We start from the raw sequence: 24,655 nt of genomic DNA, 5'->3' as shown, positions 1-24,655 counted from the left end.
CTTACTGATGTCAGTTTTCACAGCCATATATGAGTTGGCACAACGTTTACGAACCCTTAGTGAGTGGAATACTTCATGAGCGATCATAACATTATCAGTGATGTAACGTCCTGGAATGAAAGCTGCTTGGCTTTCTGAGACAATTCCAGATAAGACATTCTTCAATCTCTTAGTTAAGATTTTGGATATAATCTTATAGGTAACATTGCAGAGGCTTATGGGGAGGAAGTCCTTCATTGTTTTAGGCTCCATAATCTTTTGGATGAGAGACATGTTAGTGTGGTTCCAATCTACTTGAATTTCGCATGTAAGAAAGAAGTGTCTAACTTCGTGAATGATGGCAGGGCCTACAATATGCCAATAATGTTGATAAAATGCAGCATTGAATCCATCAGGGCTAGGAGCTCTCGTCCCACCAATAGAGAATATTGCTGTTTTAATTTCCTCCGTTTTGATCTTCGATAATAAAGTAGCATTCATCTCTTCTGTTACAACATGTTGAATATTAAGAACGACAATGGAGGGAGCAGATTGAGTACTACTAGAGAAGAGATCACTGAAGTAGGTTATGGCCTCTGAAGCTATATCCTTATTCCTGTAGATCGAGGTACCATGTGAGTTTTGGACTGAAGTTATGCGGTTTCGTGCAATTCTGTTTTTTTGTTACAACATGAAAGAAGCGGGTATTGCGGTCTCAATAATTTAACCATAAGTTCCTACTCTTCAGATGCTAGAACTTTTCTTCATCGCGATATGCATTGGCCAACGAGCGCCGTAGGTCATAGATCTGAGCAAGGGTAACAGAGGTATCGGTATGTGCAACATCAAGCTTTTGGGTTAAGTCTTTTATCCGAATAGCCGAATTAGTTCCATTGTTCCTTTTCCAGGCAGATAATTATCTTCTACAATACCTGATTCTCTCATATAAAGAAAGATGTTGTGTGTCTATACCATTCCAGCTTTGTTCGACCACACTTTCAATATCAGGATTTGTACACAATCGTGTATCAAACTGAAAAGGCTTAATACCAATCTCAGTTGTTCGTCTAATCTTATTGATGGCTGGGCGATGATCAGATTCTACCATTTCGAGGTAGACGACTTTAGAGGCTGGATAAGTAGCTTTCCACTGGTCATTAGCCATTGCACGGTCAAGCCAACACTGCACGATATGCTTTTGTCTCTTCCCCGCCCAAGTCATGTTATTTCCTTGGAAAGGAAGGTCGGAAACTTTGCACATATTAACCATGTTCCTGAAATCTGTGAGGCTCCAATTTTCTCGAACTCTTCCACCTCTTTTTCATGCTTATGTAAGATTTCTTTAAAATCACCACACATCAACCATGGACCATTTCTATTGACTGCAATTCGTTGTAATCGTTCCCAAAGAATATGTCTCAGTTTCCGAATTGGGTGACCATAGACACAAGAGAAGTAAAAGAAAACTTCTTTATTATTGATTTTGTAGTCGATGATTTTCTCATCAACTTCATAAAAACATACAAAAATAGTCTTTTTCCAAAGTAAAGCTAGACCACCCCCAATATCCAACGGAGATACACACTCAATATAGTCATAATCTAACTAAGCAGCAACATCGCAGATGAAATCATCAGGATTCTTCCTTTCAACGAGAAAGAGTATGTCCGGGGAATAAGTTGTCTTAATCCCTTTTAGGCGTTGAACTACTAGGGACCCTTTTAAGCACCAGCAGTTCCAAAAGCTTGTATTCATGGTGGCTCCAGTGGATTATGGCCCACCGTACCTTCACCGTTGGTATTTGGGTTGGTCGGAGTTCCTTTCCCTGTACCTTTAGGTGCTTGCTCGGGTGTGTCCTTTGGAATCAAAAACCAGTTACAAACCTCTAGAACTTCAGACTGGCGGATATTACGCTTCACATAACATTGTTGAGTATCCTTCGTAGCAAAAGTCTGTCGCATGTCACTGTAAACCAGAGGGAATTCAGCCTATTCTGAAGAGGTTGATGCCTCTGTTTTCCTCTTCTTGGATGCATTTGGATTACCTTCTGCGTCAGTCGACGCCGGGCTTATTTGGCGGATGGGTGTCGGTGCCTCAGGATGTTGGACGTCGTCACCTTCTGGATTGTAGTCGGGATCATCATCATCCTACTCTGGTGGCGGCGGAGGAGGGTTAATGCCAGAGGGACAATCAGAGACATCATGGGTCAGCATCGCACAGAGAGAGCAGAAATTCTGGAGTTTTTCGTAACGAAATTTCAAGATACAATTCCTGTCTCCAAACTGAAATTGACGTTGGAAGCGGAGTGGGGTCTCAATGTTCCACAGTAGTCGGACTCGAACGTAATCGACCATTACTGCATCGTCACTGCCGAACTCTGTTTCAATGAAGTGACCCAAGGATTCTCCGATGTATGTAATCATTCAGAGAGTGAGGAAATGGACTGGAATTCCTCTTATTTGGACCCAAAACGGAATTGTCTTTAGATCAATATCAGTATGCGTTGGGTTCCAGATTTGGGTCACACATATCCAATCATTAAAGGACCAAGGTCCCCGGCTTACAATCGCCGACATTGATTCCTCTGATTGGAATAAGAATTGAATTTTCTTATTCTCCATGTTCAACCGTAACATCGTCAGCAACGCCCCACAGCCTGGGCAGAGTGGTAAGCGGAGCATGAAGGTTTTTCTTATGGAGATTGACTGGCTTCACAATCAGACTAAATCGAGTCTCGTGAATCGCTTCTTCACATAAATCCCCTCTCTCTCATTTTTTTAAAGGCATCACTAGTTTTAGTTTTTTTTTCTCTGGAAAAATTCCGGTTTTTTCGATTTTAATAGAAACCAAATCAAACCGGAGTAATACTGAGATTCCTATTTTTCGAAAAAGTAAACTCCCTCTGTTCCATAATATATGATGTTTTGAGGAAATACTTTGTTTCATAATATAAGATGTTTTCAAGTTTCTGTGTAACTTTTATATTAGTTTAATACTTTATATTATGCAGTCTTGTTTATAATTGGTTGAACTTTTTTAAAATAGTTATTTTTTAATCTGCGTGGTTTTACTCAAAACATCCTATATTTTGAAACGGAGGGAATATAATTTTATGAGGCTACCAAACAAAAACATCTATTGGCCACTTCAGAGAAGCATCTGTCGTGTTCTGTTTTTCTTCAGATTTTTTTATAAACATGAATGAATAGAGAGAGAATTGAACCTGAATTGTTCGACCAATTCTCAGCAAAAATGCGATCAGTTCACTTAATCGTCTTCATCATTATCAGTAAGTAGGATTGTTTTACGAATCTTCATATAAGTTTTTTTTGCATATTGTGTGAAACTAATCAGAACTTTGTTATTTGTGTTTATCAACTTCAAAAAAAGGTCTTGTTAAAGCTTCGGAAAGCGACGATGGATTTTGTTCAGCGCCTTCGATTGTTGAATCAGATGAGAAGACGAAACCCATTTATTGGAAAGCAACAAATCCAACTCTCTCTCCTTCACACCTCCAAGGATTTTATATCTTTCCTTTACATCACTTGTCTTAAGCTTCGTATCATTAAAGTGTGATGCTTTTGTAGGTTAAGTTCTATTACTTTTTTGTGGTCGATTCTGCGAGGTCTTAGTGAATAGGGTTGATTTTGAATTCTAGTTAGAGAGATTAAGTTATTGAAAAGTTAGGATTACTTGAATTAGTGTCTAATCTGAGAAGGTTTATGGCTCATGCCTTGCGAAAATCTCTTAACTTTTGCTCAATTAGGTGCTGACATAGAATTATAGAAGCCATGGAAGCATTCAAGTTTCAGTTCTGTGGAGTGTGGATTCAGATTAAACGTCTCTTTCTGATAGTTGTCATTTTGTGTATTCAGATAGGATTTCTGATAACTTGTGTAATTGATAATTCTGCTTTTGGATCTTCGTTATGTTTTTTAAGCATAAATGTTTTGATTATGTTGTTTTGTAGACTTGCCTGGTTTCACAAGAAGTGTATACAAATGAGATCGTGCGTTGATAACACCGGAAAGTCATGTCTACAGCCCTTTACCTGACTGGAAAATTACATAACACTATTTTATTTTCAATACATTTCTTCATCTTGTAGTTACTAGAGTCTGCAAGTTTTGCACTTATTTGTTTGTTTCTCAAATTTGCAAGACAAACACATTAGGGGCATATTTGATCACACCGACAAGGGGTTCCCATTTTGTTATGTACTTGGCAAAAATGAAAGGTTTGGAACCAATTTATTCTCACAAACGATGAACATCAAGTTCCTAGGGATTATTTTCTTATATTCTTCCATAATAGAGTTACTATTGAGATATCAATGTAATCTTTTAGGAACTAGCTTTGTGTCCTTGAGTGCGCTGCTACACCATTCTCATTGTTATTAGAAGAATCCCTTGTTCTTGTTCTTATTAGTCGAGTGATTAAGGATTTGCGGTATTATAAAGGTCTACTCGTAGGAATTGGTGGCATCTAGCTGCATTTATTGTCTCTTGCAGAAATGTCAAGTTCAAGTTTGCCTCCACAAGACAAAGAGAGGTATTGTTAGTTATATGAGCTCTCTCTTTAACATATGCTTATACTTATGATCACCTGCTTATTAACTCCTTTCAATATTTTAATTTTTTTTTCAAGTCTTGTATTTGTGGTTGAGGGTGCTCATTAGGAATATACCTTCCAATCTTGTCAAGATAACTGATGTATATAGTCTGAGAGATGCCCCAAGATTGACGCTTACCACACTCATGGAGAAAAAAGTACGCTCATGTTGACTAGAGCCTTCACAGAGAATAAATGACAAAGACATGAGTCAAGAAAAACAACCAAAACAACAATCCTTCCTTATATGATATATATTCTCAAACCTTTGGACAGAAGGTGGACTGACAAACGCGGCAATTGACATGAAAGACACACTCAACGTCACTGGAAAAACAAAGCATGTTGCAGTTGGGACCAGGACACTTGACAAACTTCAAAAGAGGTAAAACACAAAAATTATCAGAAGTTAAGAGAAACAAGAACGAAAAGAAAAGCTCTGAGTGAAGAAAGATTACCTTCTTATCAATCATGAATGAATCAGTTACAATATCATTGTAAAGAAGCCTACTAGGAGCGTCCAAGATAGAACATAAATGTGTGATGGCACAAAATCAATTTCTCATGTTTCTCAAAATCTGGCAATTTTTCCCCCATTTTGTCACTTAACTCCCGATATGCCATTAATATGTTTGTTAGAATCACCCATTGATTTTAAATTGCCAGATTCTGAGAAACATGAGAAATTGATTTTGTGCCATCACACATCTGTATCCTATCTTGCTCAATACTAAGTAAATAAGGTTGACTAGTATCATTGTAGAGCAGCCTACAATGATACTATAACTGAGGTAGAGCAGCCTACTGTGGAGCAACCTACTGTGGAGCAGCCTACAACTGCTAAGCAGCCTACTGTGGAGCAGCCTACAACAATACATGGGCGCGTACGCCAACTGCTAAGTATTGTTGGACATGGGCTGCGCCCAATATGCCACTCGGCCGAACAAGACTCATTAATTGTGATCTCGGCCCGACAAAATTGGGAGAAAGTCATTAACTCTCCATAGAGGGTAGTTTCGGAAATCCGCGTTGGACACCATAGGGAGTCCTAGGTCAACAGTCGCCTATAAAAGGAAGCAGCATTTATTGGGATCATCATCCTGATCCCTTGACATTACCCGGAGAGCAGTACTTTGCATCGATATCTGTTATTGTTTTATGTGTAATCCGTTTCCACTTTTTAGCTCGTCATTATTAGCTTGTTAATTCTCTTGTGAACTGAAGAGCTCGATCTTGACTCTCTGTTAGTGACGACCTCACGTTTCCTCGTTAATAAAAGAACTAGCTTCACTCTTTCCTCGAAACCTAATTTACTTAGTATTGCAATCCCCGGTACAAACAATTGGCGCCCACCGTGGGGCTAGAGTAGAGCGCTTCTTTTTTACGAATCAAGACCAACAGTCCGCATTTCCACGAAGATTCAAGACCAATGACGAACTCCAGTGAAGATCTCAACATCACGTCCGAACAGACAATGGAGCAACGATGGGGGTGAACAAGAACACACACTGTCCCGCCTCTACCTTCCACGACGACCTCAATCGAAGGCTCCCTACCGAACAACACAACCTCTCCGACAGCGCCCGACGTGCCCTATGAACCTCTCGTCGCTGCACACGCCGAGCCTGGGCTTGTCGCAGAAAAACTGGTCACCAACACTGCTGCTCTCCCAAACGCCTTGCCCACAACACGAAGGAGTGAACTCGACGACCTGATGCAAGCCATACTCGATCAACTCGACAGAACAAACAAACGGCTCGAGGTGATTGCAGCTGCACAAGAGGCCTCCCAAAATCAGATCAGCAGGCTCCAGCGAAGGAGGAGCGAGCGCCGAAATGAGAGCAATCCTGCCGATCAAAACGAGAATCCTCCTGCCCCTCCGCAGCTATTTGTGAAAGACCGATATGAGAGCCACAGACGCCGCCCCGCGTCTATAATCGTAGGATCCGTCGACAGACACAACAGAGAGGAGCCAACTGACGAGCATCGGGACAGCCGGGGCCGGCGAAGCGGGAGTCCCCCGACTCCAACACTGCCGTGCCGACAGTTTGACGAAGATCTCAAGGACGAAACCATACGACGTTTAGAGACGATGGTCCATGAAATCTCCTCAAGAGTCCACCAATCCTTATCGAGTACTCGAGGAAGTCCAATGCTCGCTGTTTACGGCAAGGATCTCCCGCGTTCGCGTCCGTTACATGAACAAGTTCAAGTTTATCCCATACAACGGATTGGATGATCTGAAACCATTTTTAACTTTAATGTGCTTTGCAATTAGCCGAGCTCATTTCAGCGAAGATGAATACGAAGCTGGCTGCTGCCAGTTGTTTGTCGAGAATTTAGCTCATGAACTCGATAGGAAGCTATCACAAAATCACCACCGCCTTTCTCCAGCATCACTCTACGTTTATGATTAGAGGTGCCTCAAATGCTGATCTCTAGAATATGTTCCAGCAGAATGACGAATCGCTTCGGGACTTTATGGAAAGGTTCAAAAGGATCGTTTTGAAGCTTTTAATAGCCGACGATACGGCAGTCTCTTCCCTTCGTAACGCTCTTGCTCACGGATCCCGATTTAGGGAAGACATCATAATCCACGAGCCTCTAACTTTGGACGATGCATTGCACCGCGCTAACAAATAAATCAAGGTAGACGAAGAGAGGGCATCAAGAGCCTCGTCAACACTTTGACAAATAGTATTCCGATAAATTAGAAAAACGAAAGAAAGGTCAAGCATTCGCTGTTAGCAACCAAAATCCCCAAGTGTCCTCATCAAAACCTTGGAATAACAAGTGGGTCCGGGATCCATTGGGTAAAGGTAGAAATAAGTATTGTGAGTGCCGCACTCTCTAGTCCGTTTTGCTCGACAAATTCAAAGAGGGCCAAATCGACGTCGACCTCGAGCAGAGACAAATAGCAGCCCACAAGGAAAACAACTTCTTTAACCCCGAGAACAAAAATCCGAGTAAGCGGTATGACACTACCCCCGCGCCACAACACGGAACCGAGACTCTGCCCCCGCGCCACCGACAAATTAATATGATCATGGGCGGTCTGGCGACCTGCCGAGATTCGGTCCGTTCAATCAAAGCTTACCGGCGGGGAGTGGAGGTTTAACGGGAGTGGTTAGCACAAAGTACGCAGCCTACAACGAACTTTCTGATTGTATTTACTGAGGCAGACACAGCAGGTCTAAGTGCGCCGCACAACGACCCGCTGGTTGTCTAGATATAAATTGGTGAAAGCGTGGTCACTAAAATCTTGATCGACAGAGGCAGCTTGGTCAATATTATTTTTAAGGATGTGCTCATCCAAATGGAGGTTGACCTACGGACGGCCGAGCACGATGTCCAACCTCTCACCGGATTCGATGGTGACACGGTTATGACGGTGGGCATCAATTTCGCTATCGTCAACAAGCCGATCGTGTACAATGTCATTCACGGCACGCCCTCGCTGCATAAAATGTAAGCAGTGGCATCGACTTATCATCAATGCCTAAAGTTCCCGACCTCTAGAGGAGTATTTACGCTACGAGGAGATCCACTGGTAGCGAGAACCTGCTTCATTATCGAACGACACAAGTTGTTGCATGGGGATCAGTGCCAACCTGCCACAGTTCATTAAGGACAAGCTCGTGAAGTTCCTATGTCAGAACGCCACAACCTTCGCATGGAATATGAGCAACATGACTGGAATAGACCCAATCATAACCTGCCACGAGCTCAACGTGGATTCGACATTCAAGCCAATCAAACAAAAGCGACGAAACCTCGGTCCAGAGCGCACTACCACCGTCAATGAGGAAGTCAAAAAGTTGCTCGATGTTGGATCCATTAGAGAGGTTAAGTTCCCCGACTAGTTAAGCAATCCAGTAGTGGTAAAGAAAAAGAACGGCAAATGGCGGGTGTACGTCAATTTCCCTGATCTCAACAAGGCGTGCTCGAAGGATAGCTTTCCCCTACCGCAAATCGACCAACTAGTCGAGGCAACCGCAGGGAACGAACTTCTATCGTTCATGGATGCATATTCGGGGTATAACCAGATTATGAAGCATAAGAACGATCAGGAGAAAAACAGCTTTCATCACTGATCACGGAACTTATTGCTACAAGGTCATGCCATTCGGCCTAAAAACGCTGGTGCGACCTACCAGCGTCTTTTTAACCATATGTTTGCCGAGCAGCTAGAGCAAACTATGGAAGTGTACATCGATGATATGCTGGTCAAATCAACCCGTGCCAGTGATCATGTCTTGCACCTCGCTCAATGTTTCGAAGTACTTAACATATATAATATGAACCTGAACCCAGCCAAGTGCTCTTTCGGCATGACTTCTGGAGAGTTCCTACGATAACCCGTCATGAAGAGGGGTATCGAAGCAAACCCGAAACAGATATCGGCGATTACTAACCTTCCGTCCCTGCTTAATACTCGCGAAGTTCAACGCCTTACTGCGCGAATCGCTGCACTCAACCGATTTATATCACGTTCTACTGATAAGTGTCCACCGTTTTACTAGTTGCTTCGCAACAACAAGAAGTTCGAGTGGGATGATAAGTGTGAGTCCGCCTTCCAGGAACTCAAGAACTATTTAGCTACTCCACCCGTCCTAGCAAAGCCCGATCAGGGCGAAATGCTATATATGTACATTGTCGTATCCAGTTCGGCAGTTAGTGGCGTATTGATCAAGGAGGACAGGGGAGAACAGCACCCAATTTTCTATGTAAGTAAAAGTCTCGTCGGAGCCAAGCTCCGCTATCCCACGTTGGAGAAGCTCGCTTACGCTGTAGTTATCTCAGCTAGGAAGCTACGACCATATTTCCAATCCCACACTATTGAAGTCTTGAACAATCAACCCCTGCGGACCATTCTGCACAGCCCAAGTAAACAAGGCCGCCTCGCCAAATGGGCGGTGGAATTAAGCGTATACAATATTGAATACGAGGATCGCACTTGTGCGAAATCTCAAGTACTTGCTGACTTCTTGGTCTAGCTATCCCCTTAACTAGAGTCCGGCGCCCCGAGAGAAGAGAAGTGGACGTTGCACGTTGACGGCACGTCCTCACGACACAGCTCTGGATTGGCATACACCTCGTTTCGCCAACAAGTGAAGTGCTCGAGCAGTCATTCCGGCTCGCCTTTCCTGCCTCAAACAACGAGGCCGAATACGAAACCCTCATCGCAGGAATGAGACTGGCAGCTGGTGACCCACCAGTTCAGCGGTGATTATGAAGTCAGGAACGACCGAATGGACGCTTACCTTAAAGTCGTCCAAGATCTATCTGACTCGTTCAAGTCATTCGAATTAACAAAAATCCCCCGCACCGACAACGCACCGGCTGACGCCCTGGCCGTCCTCGCCTCAACATTTGACCCCGACCTCCGTCGAGTTATCCCTGTCGAGAGCATCGATCAAACGAGCATCAATCTCCTTGCGAGCCCAAAGTTCAAGTATTAAAAAAGGAAAAGATTCTGCAAGATGAGACTTTCAATGTTTAAGTCTCGAAAAAGCAAAGAACAAATGACGGCAATCCCGTGCTAACGCTGCTCGTCGTTGAACCATCGACCAATGCACTACCAACATCTGTTGAGTGCTTAGCCGAGCAAGAGTCCGCCGAGCAAGTATCTGTGAAAGAAGGACAAGCGTCATCGTCTCAAGGACAAATGTCCCTATCTCAAGATCAAGTATTTTTCGAAGAAGGACAAGCATCATCGTCGCAAGTACACACCAATTCCGAACACCGAGATCAGCCATACGATTAGCAGAATGAAATCCATGGCTACAACGCAGATGGAAGCACACTTTTGGTTGTAATACACTTAATGGTATTTGATTTTTAGTCCCCTAAAGCTCCTAGATACATTCCCTTTGTCACAGATTATATAATATTCCTCTGAATGAGATTCACTTTCAAGGGAAGTTTATATACAATCATCATCTCTACCACAAATATTTTTTTCCGACGGAGTTTGTTTACCAAAATTCAGATTAGTCTCATGATTTACTAGTCAGATAAATAATGATGCCTCGAAATCTGACTGACATGTAGAGAACCGATGACTCCACAAAAGAAAACCAATATCTGATTAGATATGAACCCTTTTTTTTGTCAACGTTTGGTTATGATAAAAAATGCGTACCCTAACTCTAAAATCTAAATCTAAATGATGGTTTCTTCTTCTTATGCCACTGGACGATTCATATTCGCCGGCACGTAAGGAGGAACCGGTGACGTCATTAAAACTGTTGACTGTTTGTGACAAATGTGGGCTTTTCATAGGAAAAAGGGATACAAAGATAATGGGGTGGGTGGAATTTATCATAATGCCTATCTCCATCTTATTCCAGAAACGGTACACGTTCTTGCTTGGTGTGAACACAAAGCAACATATTGGTTTGTAACACATATACACATCCGCATTAGGGGTGAGCAAACGAAATTGATTCATTTTAAATGATTAAAAGCATATACTATTGAAATACACCAATCCATCCTGTTTCTAGGCATCAAGCCTACACATGGGTTTGTTTCTGTTCAAATAGCACTAAAAATTTGCAGCATTACCAGTAACATTACTAACATGTTTCCAAGACTTTACCCCACTTTTGTGCTGGTAAATGGTTCACCGATTCCCCCTTTTGATCAGTCGTCAAATCTCCAGCCTGAGAAACACAGCGAAATGATAATGTCATGACAGATTAAATTTTCAAAAGGAACGCAAATAGAATTAGAAGTCATAACATAATGATTATAACGTCATAACAAAGTAAAAACTATTAAAAGGAGAAGCCAATAGAATTAGAAGTCGAATATCCTTGCTTTTAGTCACGAAAGACGTATCAATGGTTGGTGTTAATAGGCAGACAATCAAAGAGGACAAGAGTTTGAGATTTAATCATTTGTTTAAGACAACCAATGATACGAATTCTAGTGTCTGAAGGAGCATAACCCTTGGATAGGTGTCGGCCATCAATAGTGAAATTTGTTATAATGGGCAATGAAAATGATATCACTATAAAAATGGGTCCTAAGAGAGCAACAGAGGGAAATGGGAAGTAACTATTTGAACTAGAGGAAATGCAAAACTAGAAGATACGCATCCACTATAAGCATGTATTCGTCGGGTTTCTTCTATAAGGCTATTGCATGAATGCTGAAGTAATTATTATAAACCATTTGTGAGGTGTAAAAAGTATTTCAACTTTTACAGGTGTTCCCTTTTGTTAGTAAATGCTCCTACAATGGGATAATTGGTCCAAATGTGACAGAACGAAAGCAGTACATGATTCCAGAATATGTCCCCGACAAGTGTAAAATTTATGCTTTGTGCAATTATATAGGAGATTGAAGTCCAAAATGCAATTCCATAATCATTATAATCGATATCCAGAATGAAAGCGAGCAAATTTTAGCTTTAACCTGTTAATTTTGGGGGATTTCGGAAGACAATCTGACATTTAAATGAGTTGTGCCTTTTTAAGGTCGGACACAACTCCTCTGTCTTGGCTGCCCCTTTCGTTGTAAACCACCTGCAAACGTAGCACATGAAGAAAAATTCAATTTTGCAGATGGAAAACAAAACCACTAATATGTTTTTCCGATTTTTCTGTCATTTACCGCACCTTATCAATGATCCCGTATTCAACAGCCTCACTGGGACTAAAATATTTAGGGCGTTTCATATCAGCTTCAATCTGCTCCGGGGATTTACCAATATGCTTTGAATACAGCTTGACCTTGAGCACAACATTACATAGAACAGAGACACAACTTTTCAGCTAAGTTTTACGATAAAAAATGAAAAGCATCGGAAAGATAATGATAGCATGATTTTAGATTCGCTAGCAAGCACATACAATTAATGGCTAAGTGATGCATATCAAGATGTCTGCAAGTATAGACCCATTGCCTACATGTTACATATATTTATAGTTCCCCATATCACATATACAACTGGACACTATTGCATAACGAAGATCAAACTAAGTAATCTATGTACATCACGAGGGTCAACACTTATTTCACTACTATGTGAATTTATATCAAGTTTATCTTCTCACCATTTCTGTCTTTATGTGCTTGATTTCTTTCCTTGCAATTTCAACATCGGTTGCTTGGCCTTGAAATCGAGCAATGGGCTACAAAGTTAACATACACGAGAAAATAGATGGATGAGTAAAAGATGCATGAACAGAAATTAGGAATCATAAGCCTTAGTTTCTTCTAACTCGAATACGAAGCACAAAATCTTCTATGGGAGGGAAAAAGACGCCACCTAAGATCTAAAAGAATGATCAGAAAGAACCTGCTTTATCATAATAGTTGACGAGGGCAACGCAGAGCGATTTCCTTTTGCACCAGCAGTCAGAAGCAAAGCAGCTTCACCCCAAGCATTCCCGACGCAAAGAGTAAAGATTGGTGGTTTGACATACCTGAAGTCAAAGAAAAGATAAGAGTTCATTGGTGCATGGATAACTGGTTGGTCTCCCCAAAATAGGCATGATATGAAAACTGTCTCCAAGTGCAATTTTAAATATTTGGGAAGGCAGTTTCATGATTCAAGTCCAGTTACCAGTACTATTAGGGAAAAAATAAGTGAAAGAAGAAAGTAGTAGAAAAGGAATGAAGATCAATTACCCCATGACATCATAGATTGCAAAAGCCTCAGTATCATAGCCCAACTTTTCACCATTCTGAAATGGGAGAAGATAAATTCTCTTAAAACATTTTTAATGAATAGGTAATGATTTGTAGACTCATCATCATTCATTTGAAACAAACAACAGTTTCAATTTTACTCAGCATGCGTTGATAATATGAAGGACTTTCCATATGGAAGCCTACCTTGGTTGTCCCTGTCGAGTTTATGTAAAGGTAAATAGGCTTTTCCTCGTCTTCATACTGAAGGTAAAGAAACTCTGCGAGTATCAACTCAGTAACTGAAGGTACAAGAGACATTCCCAAATATACAATTCGGTTTTTGAACAAATATGATGCCAAATCAGGGGGAGGTTGTTCGTGTGCACTTCCCTTTGAGAAAGGTATAACCTGTTGATAAGAGGGAAGCACGATGATAAGAATCAAAGAAAAAGAAAAGGCTCACCAACAGTGAATCGATCAACCATAAATTTCAGCACAACTAAGATTAGGTAAGACAAAGAAACTGTATGTGAAGAATACAAAAGCCTCCAAATCCTCTATGACAATTGTCAGCCAAGGATCCTGATCATAATCAGAGAAACCTCTGCCACATAATAAGTGACAAATACTCAACTTCTTCTTTACCAGGAAATCATACAACACATAATCTTCATACTCAACCTTCTAATTAAACATGTACCATCTCCTATCAATTAAAAACTAGCAATGAAGGAGCATTCTTTGATATCTGACTACACATATCTAGAGTCGCTCTAATCCATAGATATCGCTGGTTCAAAACTAAATAACAACAGCAGGTCGAAGTATGAACGACCAATACAATTTCTGGAAATTCACTACCACAGAAACATAAATGTCAGCTATAGAAATGAATGAGCAGTCGTACCCCTTGCAATCTGATTCCCTATATCTAGAATCACTCTAATCCATTGGTTCAAAACTAAGGAACAACAATTGGTGTCTCAACCAATAAAATTTCTGGGAATTCACAACCACGGAAGCATCGAGCAGAAATATTAGCTATAGCCACGAAAACCTAAGAGCGGAGACCTCAGCTAATCAAGAAACGATGTGAAGAGTATACAAAATTCAAGTACCATAGTGACAACTCCGCGCTTAGGTTTGGAGCTGGACAAATTTAACGGATTAAGCGATTGCGAACGAAGCTTAGCGCCGCAAAAGTCACTAGAGATGCTTCCTCCGGTATACGGCGAGAGAAAGCCATTAGAGAGAGAAGCTCTGAGAGACGAGGAAGAAGAAAATCTCGCTTTAGATCTCAGGTTACGTGTAGAAGACGGGATTATCGCTGACGGACGAGCTCGGAGCGTTGTGAAGCTCGTCGCAGTCGCTGCTGCTACCTCCTTTGTTGGAGAGAGAGAGAGAGAGTGGCCGATAGTCCCCGAAACGATAACGAAGATCTGTATCAATTCGGGCTTCATAATATCATTAATGGGCTCAACAATAAGCCCAATAGATTTTTTCCTGGAACAATTCTGGTTTGTCGATCGAACCAAATCAAACCGGACTAAAACCGGGATTCCCATTTTTCTTAAAAAGTATATAATTTTATGAGGCTACCAAACAAAAACATCTACTGGCCAGTTCAGAGAATCATCTGTCGTGTTCTGTTTTTGTTTTCTTTCTTTAGATTTTAATAAACATGAATGAATAGAGAGAGCATTGAACCTGAATCGTTCGACTAATTCTCAGCAAAAATGCGATCACTTCACTTAATCGTCTTCATCATTATCAGTAAGTAGGAATCTTTTTCGATTCTTCATAAGTTTGTTTTGAGCATACTGTAAAACTAATCAGAACTTTCTTATTTGTGTTTATCACCTCCGAAAAGGTCTTGTTAAAGCTTCGGAAAGCGACGATGGGTTTTGTTCAGCGCCTTCGATTGTTGAATCAGATGAGAAGACGAAACCCATTTATTGGAAAGCAACAAATCCAACTCTCTCTCCTTCACACCTCCAAGGTTTTTATATCTTTCCTTTACAACACTCGTCTCTAGCTTCGTGTCATTAAAGTTTGATCCTTTTGTTGGTTAATTTCGATTACTTTTTTGTTAGGTCGATTCTGCGAGGTCTTAGTGAATAGGGTTTATTTTGATTTCTAGTTAGAGAGTTTAAGTTATCGAAAAAGTTAGGATTAAGTTGAATTAGTGTTTAATAATGTGAGAGGGTTTCTGGCTCATGCCTTGCAAAAAGCTCTTAACTTTTGCTCAATTAGGTGCTGACATAGAAGCCATGGAAGCATTCAAGTTTCAGTTCTGTGGATAGAGATTAATCGTCTCTTTCTGATAGTTGTCACTTTGTGTATTCAAATTGGAATTCTGATATATTTTGTAATTGAGAATTCTGCATTTGGATCCTCGTAATGTTTTTTTAAGCAGAAATGTTTTGATTCTGTTGTGTTTTAGACTTGCCCGGTTTCACAAGAAGTGTATACAAACGAGATCATGCGTTGATAACACCGGAAAGTCATGTATACAGCCCTTTACCTGACTGGTACATTACATAACACTCTTTTATTTTCCATACTTTTCTTCATCTTGTAGTTACTGGAGTCAGCAAGTTTTGCACTTATTTGTTTGTTTCTCAATTTTACAGGACAAACACATTAGGGGCATACTTGATCACACCGGCAACGGGATCCCATTTTGTCATGTACTTAGCTAAAATGAAAGGTCTGGAGCCAATTCATTATCACAAGTGATGAACATCAACTTCTTGGGATTATTTTCTTATAGTCTTCGATAATAGAGTTACTCTCTAGATGTCAATGTAATCTTTTAGGTACTAGATTTGTGTCCTTGACTGCGTTGCTACATCAATCTCATTGTTATTAGAACAATGCCTTGTTCTTGCTGCACAGAACTAGTCGAGTGATTAAGGGTTTAAGGATTTGCGGTATTATATGTTCTACTCGTAGGAATTGGTGATCATCTAGCTGATTTTATTGTCTCTTGCAGAAATGTCAAGTTCAAGTTTGCCTCCACAAGACATAGAGCGGTATTGTTACTTATATGAGCTCTCTTTAACATCTGTTTACTAAACTTATGATCTTCATTCTGCTTATTAACTCCTTTCAATAATTTGGAATTTTCTTCAAGTCTTGTATTCGTGGTTGAGGGTGCTGTGACACTCACTAACACATCCAGTTCTTCAAAAAAATTGACGGTATGATTTGTATAAGAATTATTTACGGAAGTATTCTTCCGATTACATAGTCTCTACCCAGCTTTGATGGTGAATGCTTGCAAGATTTCTCCACTAGTTTCTTCCTTTTTGCTGATAATCCTATTTTTAGTGTAGGTTGATTCATATGCATACCTACCTCCAAACTTTTATCATTCCTTAAACTGTGATGAGTCTGCAACACTTGTTGTCTTCGAGCGGAGGTTCTTCTCCTGCCCCTTATTATAACAAGAAAATTTCAAGTTTTGCTTGGGTTCATAACTTTGAAACTCCTCCTATACCTACATCTCTAGGTATGAACATCTAGGAAGTCACACAACAGAGCTTATCGTTGGCTCCACAGACAAGCAACCACTACTCCAGACTCCTGGTGAGGTAAATGTGCAAAAAGTTCTCCACTTGTAATACAAGTTCCAGATCCTACATCAGTCATCTCTGAAGATCTTTGTTACTATTACAGGTTTTTGAACTGCGGAAACTTCTTCCGATGTCCCTTGCTTATGACTTCAACATCCATGTAAGCACTTCACTTGATCAAATGAATCCTTTCACTTTTTGAGACATGGAATCTTAACTACTGTTGTGTCTTTCATATGCAGATTATGGATTTTCAGCCGGGAGAGTTTCTCAATGTTAAGGTACAGAACTGTTTCGCTTCAATGCTTCATTACCATATGGATCTTGATACCATCCGTTGCTCGTGATTTCCTTTCTCTTTTTATTTTTTCTATTTCAATTCAGTCTAGTCATATTATTTTGCAATGTTAATAGGAAGTTCATTATAACCAACACGGTTTGTTGCTTCTGGAGGGCCAAGGCATTTATCGCTTGGGAGATAACTGGTACGCAAAGCTATACTAATAAATCAAAAGTGTTAATATATAACTTCCACAAACACACACATGCACAACCAAGAACCTTAGTTTTCTGCATCAGTCATGTAATGTGATCAGAAGCATTTTACCAAAATCAAGCTGCTGCCACAGCTACATTCCACATGATACAAGAAGTGGTTATAACTTTTATGTGATCTTCTCTTTGAATAGGTATCCAGTTCAGGCTGGTGATGTCATATGGATGGCACCTTTTGTTCCTCAATGGTAAGACACTGCCCACAACTTGAGTTTATACTCTGTTTCAAAAAGTTCTCAAACGTTTGCAAGATTCAAACTTTCTCTTGGTACTGTGTCTTGACTACCTGAAAGATCATTCGACCACACTTTCTCAGATAGTATTCGTTGTGTCAGGTATGCTGCACTTGGAAAGACGAGATCTCGATATCTGTTGTACAAAGATGTGAATCGGAATCCATTGTGATCAAAGATCTTATAGGACTTGGTGGGAAGTTTGATGGGATCAAGAAGATTTCTGTGTAAAAAGAAGGTTTTTTGCAGTAAAAGCCAGAACCTTGTTGTTTAGCTTTCTGTCTTAAAAGCCTCATGTCTACTCTTAACCACTAGCTACTCGAGTCTTACTTGTATGGGAAAAAAAACTATTTTAAAATGCCATATCTTTGTTTCGGCAACTGAGATTACTCTACATGATATGTATTTGCCTTACTCTACATGATCTGTATGTGCTTTGCCTCTTGTGCAATAGTGTCGACACCTTATTTACGTACCAACATTATTTTACAGTCTCACTGAATAGTTACCACAGTGTTATACACTTATAGTACTAAATAAAGCTATATATGTCCATAGTCAAACTTGATAACAAATCTTTTTCTATAATAGGTCCCAATTTTATTTGATCCTTCATAAAACTATTAATAAAATCTTTCTTGATAAGATCAATCGATACAAAATTTGATGGGAGAATTATTAAAAACGTAGTCCACCACCAGAACAGCCGCCACTTCCAACACCAATAGGACGTCAGGTTCACTACCCTTCCCATTTATCCTCACCGACGGTGACTCTTGATGAGGTCACCACATCCCCTTTTCCTAAACCGGAATATTATGATGAGTCTACTTGTCTTTTACTCCTCCTAATTAAGCTCTTCCTCTCTTTATCTCTCACTCACTACCTTTTTATAATTTACTTTCTCTAAAGCTATAACTAGTGGTCTCGACATAAGTCCATGGTTCCCACTTATGCAATAATTTAACACAAGTGTTTTGTGAATGCGAAAAAGGTACGAAAAAGGTAGCCTATAATTTGGAATGGCCCAAAGATTGTTTAATTAATTAGTTCATAATTTATAAACATGTTCTCCATAAAACAATAACTTCTTTACAAGAATTTATAACCTAAACATGTTCTCCATATATGGGTGCTAATGTGTTCGACTTGGGGTTGAGAATGACTGTATTATACTATTATACATGTGTAATAAACTAGCTAGAACCCAAATATGTTACGTGAGGAATTAGAGACACTAGAGTCTCTAATGTTATCAACGTCTCCTTTCTTCCAAAAGTTAAGATAATTTGATCATTACACCTAATCTACCTAATGTATATCTTTTGACTGAATTTTAATTTCTATTCACCACTAATATATATATATATATATATAGGTCAATTGTAAGACCAAAGTTATTATTTTTTTTTTTGGGTCAACAACTATGTAGTGAACTCAAACGAGCCAATTACGAACAGAATTGTTTACATAAGTAACCTAACGCGGTTCGGTGGTAAAGTCATTTGCAAAACCAAAGTCATTGTTTGCAAAATTTAATAATTTAATTCAACATTTTCTTACGAATACGTTTCGTCAAAGGATTTATGGTTTAAAAATTTACAATCATGGATGTCTTTTCATGTATGGCAGACCACCTTGGTTTAAATTAGGTCTTGAATGGTGACGATACAAAAGGCGTTTTTCTAGGTTCACGAGAAAAAAATAGACAATGTCACCGATTACACTAAAAACTAAAAATTTACGTTATTACAAAAAAATAGTAAAAATACTATTTGCGGTTTTCTAAACACAACATTACTCTATGGGCCGCAGTTGTTTGTTAAACAACCAATTATCCAACGTTTTTTGCCAAAAACGCCTTGAGTAAAGCAAACTTTTTATTTATTTAATTTGTGATTAATAAAAAAACAATAATCAACATAAGTTTTAACAAATGATTGTATGCTGAAAAGGGTTTTTAAGTTAAATTGTTAAAGATTCTCATAAATAATTTGTTACCTATATGTGTTTTTAAAAAAAAAAAATAACTTACCTCATTATTTTTTTCACAAATTGTACAATAATCAATTTTAATACAAAAAATAACAGATTTGTAAAACAAAAATCTATAGTCAACTTTATGATGAAAATATCATTAAACTTTAGTATATATTAATATCTTAATAGACTTAACAATCTCAAAATTAAATTATAGTTTTTAATTATAATTTCCGTAAAAAAGAATTTATTTTTAAAATACATATTTCTTCACTTTTTTATTAAACAAAATTCACTTACCTACTTCAAAATAAATTTTGATTTTAAAAATTTTAAATAATATAATTATACTAATTATTAATAAAACAATATGAAATTCGCACCGCATATAGTTTTTTACCAATCAAACATTATTTTGTACTGCTTATTTTGCATTAACCGGACTTGTCCCGCAAATACATTTGTCCCGCACGTACCGCAGTTCAACCTTACCGCACTATCAAATCGTTTATCCCGCACAACCAAATCTGCGGTTACCATTCGGACCAAGTTCCATGACATATTTAAGTTTACATGTTACATCAAAATATTTTTGTTTTTAAATGTTTACATCAAAACAATATTTACATCAAAATATTTATGTCCAAAAGATTAAAGGTACATCACATCGTTTGATATATAATTAAATGCGGAAATATTGTTGACAATCTTGTTGGGTACTTATTTTTGTTTTGAGTGTCTTTGATCACTTTCCTTTTAAATGTTTTGTAATTGATTTGAACTTTGCAATAATCATATATTTTTTGTTTGTTTGTTTTCCTTTAATTATCTTGCAACCAAACTTTGCTTAGTACTAGGCTAAACTTCTTGTGGTGGACTGGCGGGAATTTTATAGCCTGGGATAAACCAAAATAAAATTAGGAACATTAAGACACTACAAATGAACTAACCTCTCTATGACGTACGTTAAGGCACTACTCTAGCCAAATAAGACAAATATATAAATGGAATAATTTGATTGTTTAGTATAAATCAATCGTATTGTGTGCATTAGGAGTTTCCACCATAATAATTAAGAATAATCTAACGTTAATCCAAATTAGGAAACCGCAAAACGATATATATAGTAATGTTGTTCAAATAGTAAATACCTGTACAAATCAATAAAGAACTTCTTGTCCTTTGACATACACCACAACCCATAAGTACAATCAAGAGAAGATAAAGATTCCTTAGATGTAAAAAATAAAATTAAACAAATAAAAGATTGTATATGTATGAATTAAATATAGATAAATATACATTAGAAAAACATATCATACTAAATAAGAGTTTAGAGACCAAATAAAAAAAAAATGGCGACAGGAGACGATTTTAGGATTTTGAGTGGGGGGAACCACGATGCTACTATGGACGAGATCGGAGAACAGGGCAGACCTCCGGGAGAACCACCAGATGGGCTAGGCTCATGGGTGCGGAAGGTGATTGGGGGGGAGTGTAGGAGGAAGGTTGGTGTCGGAGGACGTAGTAGAGGGGAGTTTTGTGGATGAAAGACTTGTTTTGGAGTTCCCTAATGGAGAGGATGGAGAGCCGGTGGTGACTATTGGAAAAGAAGTTTTGGATGCGATGAATGGGTTGTGGAAGAATTGTATGATAGTGAAGGTGCTAGGGAGAACAGTCCCAATAGCGGCGTTAAGCAGACGATTGAGGGAGATGTGGAAACCGAGTGGCTCAATGTTTGTTGTGGATCTCCCAAGGCAGTTTTTCATAATCCGGTTTGGGGAGGAGGAGGAATATATGGCTGCGTTGACAGGTGGACCGTGGAGGATGTTTGGGAGCTATCTGCTGGTTCAAGCTTGGACACCGGAATTCGATCCGCTCAGAGATGAGATATCCACGACGCTGGTATGGATTCGGTTGACGAATATACCGTTGAACTTTTATCACAAGAATATCTTGTTTGGGGTTACCCGAGGGTTGGGAAATCCAATCAGAGTAGATGGGACCACGTCGAACTGTGAAAGGACAAGATTTGCCATAGTTTGTGTGGAGGTTAACTTGAAGAGACCAATGAAAGGGACTATCATGATCAACGGAGAGCGAAACTTTGTGGCATATGAGGGCCTTAATACGATTTGTTTGGGGTGTGGAATGTATGGTCATTTGATACATTCATGTCCTCAACGAGTACAACACAGTGAGGTCGTTGTCTCGACACAGGTGGTGGTGAGTAGTCCGATACACACAGAGGCACAACAGGGAATGGATGGCTTTGTTCCGGTCAAGTAGAGGGGGAGGAGACCGGACCCACGACGTCAGATTAGGGTGGCAGAGGTGATGGCCGGGTCCGCCAAAGTGGGAAGTCAATTGCGTGGATCCTGGGTAGCAAATAATTATTCAAATATTCCCATATCAAACACTTTTGCAAGGTTAGCAGAAGATTTGGCAATCCCTCCGGGAAGAGAGGAGAGTATCACGCACAGAGCAGATAAGGAAAATGTTGGTTTTTCGAATCAGAGGATTCCGGAGAAGAATGACATGCAGAAGAAGACACTAGTTTTCGGAGCAGGCCTGGATGTGAATTTAATTGGGCCCAAGAGTGGGTTTAAGGGAAAACCTCCGGTTTTCAGTAAAAAGCATGATAAGGTTTTTGTGTGGCCCAAACAAAACACATCGGTTCGGCCCACGAAGGGGCTTGTCGTTGGTCCAACCAGGGGGAAGAGACAATGCCAGTGAATGGCAAACAGTTGAGGATTGAAAGCCAGAGTGTGGGGAGATCGGGGGCGCCTTTTCTGCGGTCCACCATGATACCCATATGGACCAGAATGGTTCGGGTACGCAGAATCCACAGAGTTCGATAGAGCTGGAGAAATTGACTTTGGTGGAGGTTCCGATGGCGACTGAGTTGGTGTTGATGAGGGTAGTGGAGGTGGAGGGGAAGAGTCTCGCCACTCAATGATATGTCGCCCCGGTCGTTCTATTTGCCGATTATTTTCAGATGATGAATGTTTTGATGTGGAATTGTCGGGGGACAAATAAACCTAACTTCCGTCGATCGATACGATATCTACTGAAGAGGTTTTACACCGATGTGTTAGCAGTGTTCGAGACTCACGCTGGGGGAGAGAAAGCGGCCCAGCTTTTTTTGAGGCTTAGGGTTCGAGTTTGGGTTGACGCTGTTGGTCAGAGGGGAGGCGTGTGGTTGTTGTGGAGAGTTGGTATCGGGGAGGTCCAAATTGTTGATTCCTCAGAACAATACATTCATGCTTTATTGGTGAATGTGACTGAATTGTTGAATCTGATTGTGGTATATGCTGCACCAACAGTTAGTCGAAGATGTGGTTTATGGGAGAAATTGCAAAAAGTGGTCGGTGCAGCAACTGGACCGATTGTGATGGGGGGAGACTTCAATACAATCGTCCGGTTGGATGAAAGAACAGGAGGTAATGGCTTGCTCTCACCAGATTCCCTAGCGTTTGGCGAGTGGATCAACGAGTTATCTTTAATTAATATGGGGTTTCGGAGAAATTAATATACGTGGAGAAGAGGGAAGGTAGGAAGTAATTTCTTAGCAAAGTGTATGGATCGGGTATTGTGTTGCCCTCAAGCAAGGCTACAATGGTAGGAGGCGGTTGTTACTCATCTTCCCTTTCTAGCTTCGGATCATACTCCGATGTATGTGCAATTGTTGCCAGAGCTTACTTTGAATGCAAAGAGGAGGCCATTCAGGTTTGAAGCCGCCTGGTTACAACATCCTGGGTTTCGTAATCTGTTGAAAGCTTCTTGGGATAACACGGTCTCGACTCTGGAGGCGTTGCAGAAGTTGCAATCAGTTCTGAGGAAGTGGAACTGAGAAATCTTTGGTGATATTAACTCGAAGAAGGAAGCTTTAATTCGCAAGATTAAGGAAGTCCAAGGGCGGATTGATATTAATCACACTGATGAGCTTTTACGGAGGGAGGAGGTTTTGTTACAGGAGTTTGATGTTGTTCTGGAACAAGAGGAGATGCTATGGTTCTAGAAATCACGAGAGAGGTGGGTGGTCCACGGGGATCGTAATACACAATTTTTTCATACTTTCACTGTTATTAGGCGCAAAAAAAATAGAATTGATATGTTGAAGGATGAAATGGGTAGATGGATAATGGATGGTCAGGAGCTTGAGAAGCTTGCGGTAGACTATTATAAGAAACTTTATTTGTTGGATGATGTTGAACTTGGAGGGGAGACTTTAGCTTGTGAGGGGTTCCCCAATATGTCTCTAGCAGATAGGGAGATATTGAATAAACCGTTTACCAATGCTGAAGTGGAAATGGCAATACACAAGATGGATAAGTTTAAAGCTCCCGAACCAGATGGATTTCAACCGGTGTTCTATCAGCATTGTTGGGAGGAAGTTGGAGATTCGGTGATGCATTGTGTGTTGGAGTTTTTTCAAACTGGTCAGCTTCCTGAATGTATGAATGATGTTATTGTGGTTCTCATTCCTATGGTGGCGAAACCGGAGAGGATTATGCAGCTTAGGCCGATTAGCCTCTGCAATGTGCTGTTTAAAACCATCACCAAGACGATGGTGGAGAGGTTGAAGGGTATTATGGCAGAGTTGGTTGGCCCAGCACAGTCGAGCTTTATCCCAAGTCGTATGAGCTATGATAATATTGTTGTGGTTCAGGAGGCTGTATACTCAATGAGACGTAAAAAAGGACAAAAGAGTTGGATGATGTTGAAACTTGATTTGGAAAAAGCTTATGATAGAATCCGTTGGGATTTTCTGGAAGAAACACTTGTAGCAGTTGGTTTATCTGAGAGTTGGGTTTGTTGGATAATGCAGTGTGTGATGAATCCGTCAATGAGTCTACTCTGGAATGGAGCAAAAACAGAGGCTTTCCAGCCATCGAGAGGCCTCCGTCAAGGTGATCCCTTGTCACCCTTTTTATTTGTGTTGTGTATGGAACGGCTACGCCATCTGATTGAACAGGAGATTAAGGATAAGAGATGGAAACCAATCCGGTTATCAAATGGAGGACCCTATTTATCCCATATTTGCTTTGTGGATGATTTGATCTTGTTTGA

The 24,655-nt window shown here is 40.0% G+C and overlaps 3 protein-coding genes and 1 long non-coding RNA gene across 5 annotated transcripts; 2 read left to right on the top strand and 2 right to left on the bottom strand.

Annotated features, from left to right (window-relative positions):
• Positions 4,215–10,400, bottom strand: LOC104723398. Of its 2 annotated transcripts, XR_757333.2 has the most exons (4): positions 5,049–10,400; positions 4,857–4,964; positions 4,666–4,770; positions 4,215–4,511 (listed from the first exon to the last, which is right to left on the bottom strand). It is a non-coding gene; the product is annotated as an uncharacterized LOC104723398 (long non-coding RNA). The 2 variants fall into 2 exon arrangements; XR_757332.2 differs by having other exon boundaries at positions 4,215–4,770.
• On the bottom strand, positions 11,016–14,801 carry LOC104727973 (ATP-dependent Clp protease proteolytic subunit-related protein 4, chloroplastic-like). Its single transcript, XM_010447024.1, has 8 exons — positions 14,355–14,801; positions 13,441–13,644; positions 13,234–13,289; positions 12,902–13,028; positions 12,657–12,734; positions 12,219–12,332; positions 12,016–12,125; positions 11,016–11,258 (listed from the first exon to the last, which is right to left on the bottom strand). The coding sequence occupies exons 1-7, from the start codon at positions 14,799–14,801 to the stop codon at positions 12,054–12,056; spliced, it is 1,098 nt and encodes a 365-aa protein (XP_010445326.1). The 3' UTR covers positions 11,016–11,258; positions 12,016–12,053.
• Positions 14,855–18,077, top strand: LOC104723399 ((S)-ureidoglycine aminohydrolase). Its single transcript, XM_010441765.1, has 13 exons — positions 14,855–15,009; positions 15,107–15,235; positions 15,680–15,767; positions 15,870–15,946; positions 16,232–16,271; positions 16,373–16,439; positions 16,575–16,660; positions 16,751–16,832; positions 16,918–16,974; positions 17,057–17,095; positions 17,229–17,299; positions 17,504–17,557; positions 17,705–18,077. Exons 1-13 carry the CDS (start codon positions 14,973–14,975, stop codon positions 17,772–17,774), a joined length of 897 nt encoding a protein of 298 aa, XP_010440067.1. The 5' UTR covers positions 14,855–14,972; the 3' UTR covers positions 17,775–18,077.
• On the top strand, positions 20,938–21,871 carry LOC104727972. The gene is made up of 2 exons (XM_010447023.1): positions 20,938–21,063; positions 21,149–21,871. Exons 1-2 carry the CDS (start codon positions 20,938–20,940, stop codon positions 21,869–21,871), a joined length of 849 nt encoding a protein of 282 aa, XP_010445325.1.

Source organism: Camelina sativa, chromosome 11 (assembly GCF_000633955.1).
Source record: "Camelina sativa cultivar DH55 chromosome 11, Cs, whole genome shotgun sequence".
NCBI classification, from domain to species: domain Eukaryota; kingdom Viridiplantae; phylum Streptophyta; class Magnoliopsida; order Brassicales; family Brassicaceae; genus Camelina; species Camelina sativa.
This window is presented reverse-complemented; position numbering and strand designations above follow the sequence as displayed.

What these genes read in the sequence shown, in the direction of transcription:
- LOC104727973 (XM_010447024.1), bottom strand. Translation starts at nt 14,801, where the DNA reads ATGGGAATCCCGGTTTTAGTCCGGTTTGATTTGGTTCGATCGACAAAC. An exon ending in AGCGCGGAGTTGTCACTATG is followed by an intron (nt 13,645 to 14,354) that starts GTACTTGAATTT and finishes TCTTATCAACAG; the next exon opens with GTTATACCTTTCTCAAAGGG. An exon ending in AGCACATAAAGACAGAAATG is followed by an intron (nt 12,333 to 12,656) that starts GTGAGAAGATAA and finishes GTTGTGCTCAAG; the next exon opens with GTCAAGCTGTATTCAAAGCA.
- LOC104723399 (XM_010441765.1), top strand. Translation starts at nt 14,973, where the DNA reads ATGCGATCACTTCACTTAATCGTCTTCATCATTATCA. An exon ending in TACAGCCCTTTACCTGACTG is followed by an intron (nt 15,768 to 15,869) that starts GTACATTACATA and finishes TCAATTTTACAG; the next exon opens with GACAAACACATTAGGGGCAT. An exon ending in TACTCCAGACTCCTGGTGAG is followed by an intron (nt 16,833 to 16,917) that starts GTAAATGTGCAA and finishes TTACTATTACAG; the next exon opens with GTTTTTGAACTGCGGAAACT.
- LOC104727972 (XM_010447023.1), top strand. Translation starts at nt 20,938, where the DNA reads ATGGCGACAGGAGACGATTTTAGGATTTTGAGTGGGGGGAACCACGAT. An exon ending in TAGGCTCATGGGTGCGGAAG is followed by an intron (nt 21,064 to 21,148) that starts GTGATTGGGGGG and finishes CTTGTTTTGGAG; the next exon opens with TTCCCTAATGGAGAGGATGG.